This window comes from Phalaenopsis equestris, unplaced genomic scaffold, assembly GCF_001263595.1.
Source record: "Phalaenopsis equestris unplaced genomic scaffold, ASM126359v1 Scaffold001309, whole genome shotgun sequence".
In the NCBI taxonomy this organism is placed as follows: Eukaryota; Viridiplantae; Streptophyta; class Magnoliopsida; order Asparagales; family Orchidaceae; genus Phalaenopsis; species Phalaenopsis equestris.
In genome coordinates this window covers 284,019-292,153 of record NW_018165748.1, presented here as the reverse complement: position 1 = coordinate 292,153, position 8,135 = coordinate 284,019, and the positions used below count along the sequence as shown (strand labels likewise).

General features: G+C 39.0%; 1 protein-coding gene across 4 annotated transcripts in view; it reads left to right on the top strand.

Moving 5' to 3' along the window:
• LOC110033920 (putative potassium transporter 8) overlaps positions 1-7,084 on the top strand; it is a 24,936-nt gene extending 17,852 nt beyond the window's left edge. For all 4 annotated transcript variants that reach the window (XM_020738092.1, XM_020738093.1, XM_020738090.1 and 1 more), the window contains 2 exons: positions 4,992-5,246; positions 5,913-7,084. In XM_020738092.1, coding sequence (XP_020593751.1) covers positions 4,992-5,246; positions 5,913-6,916 — 1,259 coding nt within the window. In that variant the 3' untranslated portion in view covers positions 6,917-7,084. The remainder of the gene's footprint in view (positions 1-4,991; positions 5,247-5,912) is intronic.
• The last annotated feature ends 1,051 nt before the right edge of the window (positions 7,085-8,135 follow it).

Here is an 8,135-nt window from a genome sequence, read left to right as displayed (position 1 = left end):
AACCCAGCTTAAAATAAACCCTATTTAATTATTTGTATTAAATAGGGGAACTTGTCGGCAAATAAAACGATTTCGCAGACCCAAACGGATGTCATATGTTTTCCTAGTTTATTTGATCGAGCCTCATCTTCAAGTCTTGTGTTTATCCCTCGGGGTAGATACAAGATTTGAGGTAGAGTGTTCTTTCATTTAAACTGTGAAAAAATATGAGGTCAGTTTGATTTCATATTTTTCTAAAATTATATATATATATACGTAAATTAAAACGTCATTCCGAAGCGGGCGACGGGATTTCGATTCCGGCTGCCGACAGCTTCTTACGGGCGACCCCCCAAACAATCTCTTCCTTTCTCCTTTTTTGTGCCGATAGGGGCCTCTTTAACTAATGTTGCATTTGATTTAATAGCTTGCATGTGAAATGTCACATCAGGGGATAAGTCTGACATCTCAGCATGTTCAGGCCAAACAGCCCCTGAATCCACATAACTGTGTTTTCATTGCTTCAAATATGCCTTCTGGAAGGAGAGCACAGATGAAGGTTCGGCGAGAGTCATCCTCAGCTTCTGAGTTAATCTCTTTTAGCTCATCCATCGTAGAAGTCTATCCACCGTCTTCCAGCTCTTCTGGAGCAGGTTTGACTCCGACATTCGAATCATCAGAGAAGTTTTCTTCTCCTGCAACCTCTTCATCTCCATTCTCGATTTCAAAATATTTCTCCACTATTTTATAACAAGTTGTTCTTTGGGGATATTTATGTTTGAACAAACCCAATGCCTTTAATGATGTAAATGCCTTTTTTTTGCCATACCCATGAATCTTTCTTACCCCATTCTCTCTCAAAATATTAAATGTTGTTTTGGCGACACCGATATGAATTCTGAACTTCCTCATCATCTTTCGCATCTTTGGAGAATAATATATAAACATTTTTGAGATATCTTCTCTTCAGATTCAAGACACTGAATGGGCTGATTAGAACTATTTACTTCTCAAATTTATAGAATAAAGTTTCGGGTCCACCTTCTCAGACAAAGGAGGCACATAAAATGTCTTCAGCTCATCAATACTATGAACATGGGAAGCAACCTCCTTATATTGATGAGGAGAGGTTGACATGATCGTGAATGAGTCTTCTGACATTGATAGATTATTCATCTTTCTCTAAGAGATCATTCCAACTCTGCTTTCATAAGTAGTATTAAACTCATAATCAAAGAGCAATCTGCTCTGTCTTTCTCCGTAGCCAATGGTTTGTATGTCTTTTTACATAGAGTTGGGACATCATTCCCATCCTCTGTATCACTTACCCAAATGGCGAATGGCTCTCTGCCACTTGGTGGAGTGCTTCTTATTTTAGAAGTAATTGACATTTTGTTCATTCCTCATTTTGCATCTTTTTCTTTCGGCTCCTTTGTAGCCTTTAGCGTTGATGAGTCGAGTTTCAATGACTGTGGTGGTTTTGATTCTTTTAGAATGAAATGTTTTGTATCTTCATAAATTTTAACTTCTTAGACTAAAATTTTTGTATATTATTTGTGATCCTGAACTCTTCCACGTCTCTCATATATTTTTTGCACTGTTGCATGATGGATGACACTATTCTAAGCCGGGGTTGCTCTAGAAGAGCTTTGAATGATGTATCTGCATCAACCATGCAAAACTTTGCTTCAGTGTAAAGCTTCCCAAATATAAGAGACAGGACGAAGGAAACCATTGTTTTCTATTTTTCCTCATTGCAAAACCAATTTAATGCTCGCAAACTCATGAGATTTATGGAGGAGCCTGGATTGATTAATATATGAATAATCATTACTCTATCACTCTCTGTAGTGACATAGAGGAGGGTTATATTTTGAAATTCCTATCATAAGTTGAGATTTTCTTAACTGATTTAAGAATCAAGGCAAAATCAAAAGAGTGGATCTTTGCTTAAAGAGATGTTATTTCAAATTTGATATTATTGTTAGATTTAAAAGCTAATTTTTTCTTTTTTATTTAGATAGAAGAACAGAGTCTGAATAAAATAAATAAATAAATAAAATGAAGATTTTTAATGATAAAATGAAAAATAGCGATACTTGAAATAAAAAGAAGAAGAAAAATAGTACAACATATCATGGGAGACGAGTTTGTAAATATCTAAGTTGTGCTATGAACTCAACAAGAGTTGGGTACTTTGCTTCGGCAGTCTGCAACTCCTTCCTGCGTAAATTAGGATAGACTCAACATCTAGTATGGCCTGATGGCGGATTTGAAGTTGTTGCTGTTCTCTCTCATCTCTCTAAATCACCCGAGTCTATCTAACTAACTATTTATGAAGGCTAGATTTATATGATATCATATCCCTGAGCTTCTTTGGGGGATTTTTTATCTGATCTATTAAACTAATAATTTCACTAAAAACGGTTAATAAATGTGGCCTAGACCTCCCAAGAGCTATAAAACACATATCAAACTCAACATTTGCTTCATTTGCTACCTCATAATATCTCATAACTCTTCATAAAGGTCAGGTAATGATGCATTGGTCCGAATAATGGGGAGAGACTTGAGTCTACAAAACAAGAGCTTAGTCTCCCATCACATCGTGTCCTGGTACGCGAGCTCTCCATTGTTTAAACCAAAGTGTGTCAAGAAGTCTAATGTGGCATTTGCGTCAGCTATAAAATGGTCCCAAAACTAGAGTGATCATTGATTCAATTCGAAAATCAAGTTTCACAAAAATGCTAGGTTATACTCCTGCATGTTCTTGTGTCTAAGCTCAATGAGTGAGGGATACTGACATCAAATTTTTGAGTCATAATCAATTCCTTCAATTATTGCATAAGATGATAAAACAATGAATAATAAACATATAAGTATTGTAACTTAATGATAATAAAAATATGTATGTTGGAATGAAAAGAAATAATTTTGACCCTCCAATATTTACCAGAGGGCTACTTGGAAGAGGCGTCCTAGATCTAGTGGCCAAATCGAGAGTTGTCGGAACTAATGCTGACGTGTTGTGTTCCTCCATATGTGGCGATCTCACTGTAGATGACTCACTTGGTCAAAATGATGAAAAAGGAACTATATGGAAGAGCCTCTAAAAGAACCTCCTGTGTCAACAACAACCGGATCGGACAATAACTGCTCAACCTATTTCAAAGTTCTCAAAAAGAGTCAACTCAAGTCCACTGACATCCTGAGAGTTGAGGCCACCTCTTCTCACATCAAAAGGTCAACGTGAAATAGACACCGCACGCAAGATGCGTGCGGTGTCTGATCCGTATGGAATAATTTTTCGTGGAGATGACTCCTTAACTCGTACTCTGACTGATGGAAGAGTAACTCCTCCTGTGCAGGCTCATCGCTCCTCTGATTTGTGACTTAAATATAAAAAATATACACAAGGACAATAAAATAATAGACAAGAATAACGAGCAATTAAATTAATGTAATTAATAATACTATAAAAAAGAAGAGAGTAAACATGCTACATCTATCTAGCGTTGCGGTCTATGCCTTCTAGGGACACCCAATGACTATACTTGACGCCCATACCTTCAAGTGCCAAATAATAGCCTAACTAAGATTAGTCGATTATAACTAACTCTTGAGGGGATGTCAGGTGCATTTATGCAGAACCTTGACCCAATACCAAACCTAAGAGGCGAGTTACATCATGGAAACAGCAAACATTGTCATCTTCAAAAGAATATGTCCTATCTGAATAACATCAACCACTCTAAGAACTAGGGGTAACCCGTCATGTGTGGTTGCCTAGCGACACTATGAGTGTGATATTCTTCTGGAACTATTGATAAGCCAAAATAGAAGCACAACTATTTGAATCGGATGCTGATAAAATACTTGGCAGTCCATGTTTCGCATTAAAAAGTAGACTAAATCCACCTCAATTGTCAATACTATCAATCAGGTCATTTCTGATAAAAAATACTGTCTACATCCGTTTGATGCGCTAAAGAAAATCTCAGTCACTAAAAGTGTGGGAAGAAGAAAATGCACATCCATTTATTTTTCAAAATAGAAGTCGCCTATGGAAGTTACATGAGTGTAGGGTGGCCTTTTTCTAAAAAAAAATGATGGGCACTCCAAACAACTTGATGTTCCCCGAATATGCAAGTGAAATCAAGCATATATGTAACGCCATGGTAAAGTAGTGAGGATGACTCTGAAATAGATCTGAAAGCTCGGTATATCCCGCAGAGCACCACAAGGGTTATCAAGTTGTGCTCTCCATGCGAGATAAGACTGTCAACTAATAAGACATTAGCTAGAATTTATCTTTCTCTGGTTGGAAAGACAAAAGTACATAATCAGGTGGCTAAAAAACCAACTTAAAAGAGATCTTCCTCCGTATTAGGAAGAGCAAAGGAAGTGTTTAGTGTCTGGGAGTGGCTCTACAAATTCCTCAAATCATTATCGCTACTGTAGCTGCACTTAGGGGTGTAAACGAGTCGAGCCGAGCTTTTGTTTTGCTTTCTACAAAAGAAGAAGAAGAAGAAGAAGAAGGCTAGTATTACCTAGACATTTGTTGAGGTATCAGAACTTGTAACCTAAATCAACTTCCACTTCAAAATTTGGACTACTATTGAAGTTTGCCTCTCGATTCCAATCGGGCTTGCATCATAAAACTCTAAACCAACCTTCACAATATTTCCATGAAGGACCAAATAATGATTCCATATATTTTCTCACATTTCTTTGTAGGGGAAATTTACATGCGCAGCACACAATTCTTATGTATTTACATATCTCCCATCTAAACTTACATATTTACACACATAACACTCAAATTTTTAATGTCACATCAAACATAGCATTATTACCATTTATAATGGTGAATTCCACCTTTTCATGCATACGTTTAATACATCAAAATGCTATGAATGTAAAGGTGAAAGTTTAATTGAGAGATATGTAAATACATTTAATTCCTTTTTTTTCCCCTCCTACTTTTTTAATTATGACATTTGCCCTTGCAGAAAGTGTAAGGTGGGCTGTTCTTATAGCAGCAATATTAGCTTCAGTGGTAGGCAGCCAAGCAATTATCAGTGGAACTTTCTCCATCATAAACCAAAGCCAGTCTCTTGGTTGCTTCCCAAGAGTAAAGGTAGTTCACACTTCTGACAAGATTCATGGCCAGATCTATATTCCAGAAATCAACTGGATGCTGATGATCCTTTGCGTCGCAGTGGCCGTCGGCTTCAGAAATACAAAGCATATGGGCAACGCATCAGGTTACGTGTTCTCGTGTAATACTCTTCTGACTGTTTGCATGGGGTCATTTTGTTCCTAAAGTCAATAAAAATATTAATTTGATCATCAGACTTTTTAAATTAGGGCTGAAAAAATATTACTTTGAGAAGCTCGTATTTAAAGAGTCTGTGGACTACTAAATTGACATTTTTATAAATTCCGAAGCAAAAATTATCTCATGTAAAGAGTAGTAAAAATTCTATCTTTATCAAGCTCAATTTTTGAAATGGGGTATTTACATACATTCCACCCAATTCCTATGTATTTACATATCTAACACCTGAATTTATACCACCCAAACCTTTCACATCAAATAAAAAATATCACTACTTTAACTTATAAAATATGAAATACATCTTTCCATGCATAGGTAGGATGACACACAGTTATATACATAAAAATTAAAGTGTTAGATATGCAAATACATAGGAATTGAGTGTTATGCATGTAAATCATCCCTTTTTTTAAAAATTTTTTAACTAGTAAAAGCTGGTATAACCGTTAATGTTACACCTTTCTTTAAACTAGTAAAGTTTTTTAAAATTCACAGAAAAATGGAAGTATAGATGGTAGAAATGCAAATACATAAATTTTAACTGTTCTTCTCCTTCCTTCATCATTGAACTCACTGATTTTCGTTCCCACAGGACTAGCAGTGATCACAGTGATGTTAGTCACAACATCCCTGACTTCTCTGGTAATGATCTTATGCTGGCACAAACCTCCACTCCTCGCCCTCGCCTTCTTCCTCTTCTTCGGCTCCATCGAAGCCCTCTACTTCTCCGCCTCCCTCATCAAATTCCTCGAGGGCGCCTGGCTCCCCATCCTCCTAGCTCTCTTCCTCATGGCCGTCATGTACGTCTGGCACTACGCCACCATAAAGAAGCACGAATATGACCTCCACAACAAAGTCTCCCTGGACTGGCTTCTCACCCTCGGCGACAAGCTCGGCATCGTCCGCGTTCCCGGCATCGGCCTCGTCTACACCGGTCTCATCACCGGCATACCGGCCAACTTCTCCCGCTTCGTCACCAACCTCCCTGCATTCCACCGCATTCTCGTCTTCGTCTGCATCAAATCGGTCCCGGTTCCGCAGGTTCCTCCCGCCGAGAGGTTTCTTGTCGGCCGAATCGGACCGCCGAGCCACCGCTCGTATCGCTGCATTGCTCGTTACGGGTACCGAGATGTGCATCAGGACATGGATTCGTTCGAGTCGGAGCTGATCGCGAGGTTGGCTGACTTCATAAAGCTCGACCCGTCGTCCGACGCCGGCGATCGCGCGTCGAGTGAGTCGGGAGGAGGGCTGACGGTGATCGGCAACCATCGAAACTTTGAGAGTGAGGTGAGCATGGGGGGTGGGAGCGAATGGGAGGTTGGAGGGTATGGGAAGAGAGTGAGGGGGTGCAATTGGGGGGAGGTGGAGGAGAAGGTGAGGGAGGAGCTGGAGGAACTGCGCGCTGCACAGGCGGCGGGGACGGCATTTATAATGGGGCATTCGCATGTTAGGGCGAAAGCGGGGTCGTCGTTGTGGAGGAAGGCGGCCATTGATTTGGGGTACAATTTTCTGAGGAGGAACTGTAGGGGGCCGGAGGTGGTGCTACGAGTTCCGCCGGCTTCCCTGCTTCAGGTTGGTATGGTTTATGTTCTGTGAGCGATTAAGAACTGTTGTTCGGCCATGGTCAATTTTTATGTGGATGATAATAGATGGATTGTGGACTTGGATTAAAGTTTGTATACGTCTTTTATGTGATGGTTTTAATCAAACTTTTTAGAGAGTTATTTTAAATGAATCATTCAACTCTTCATATTTTCTGATCAATTCATTTGTGTTTAACACCTTCCAATTTTTTACTTATATTTGTATGTGTATGTGTGTGATCGACCGTTGTGTGTGTGTGTGTGTCTCATTGATATTGACATAATTTTTGAGGTGTCGCACGAATATGCATGTTCAAACTTTGATTAAAAATTATCAAAAATTCTAATTTTAATAAATTTATAGTCAAACTAATCGGCTTGATGAGAAGTGTTGAACAACGCCACATTGGTCCAATTCATGTCAAATAAAGCTCACATTAAGCCGTTAGATTATTTTTCTGAGCTTCTAGTTCATAGATGGCGGATCAAATGAATTTTAAATCTGATAAGCTTATATTCAAATCAAGTTTCACTATAAGAAGAATCTAACAAGCTCAGTATCACTTAATTTTGACATCACTAAGACAATCAAATTTCAAAGTGGCATTCGATAAATGAAACTTCTTCGAGTCCTTCAATGGAGTAATTCAGATTCTTTTATTATTTGCACAAAAGCCACAATCAAACTATAAATAGAGCTCTATCCTCAACATGAAAGGAGACCTGGGAGCTAGACTTTGAACCAGAGGAAGGCCCGAGCTGGTGTACCAATGCACCTTGAAGATGGTGCAACAACGTACTCTGAAGACTGTACAACAACTCACCCCGAAGATGGTGTAACAACGCACCTTAATGATGATGCAACAACGCACCCAACATACAGTAACCCTCTCCAGACTCATGAAGTTCTCTTCTCACAGTTACTCATTCTAGTCTACAACTTATGGTGTTCATCACAACTGTGACTTTTACTTTTGTTTTGGCGACCAGCTGAAACTACTAGGACCTATGTAACCAACCATGGTTTACATGACTCACAGGTTGTGTAGCCCCCACCTCTGGCCTCTGTGGCTTGCAGACATTATAGTGACTCATCATTAGATGCTTCATGACCAACTGCTACATACGTACTCCACAACCAATGCAAATCCCAGCTCTAGCTTCTGCGGCCTACGATCGTGGTCACGACTAACTATTACGATTGATGTGACCAACCATGACCAATGTAGTCC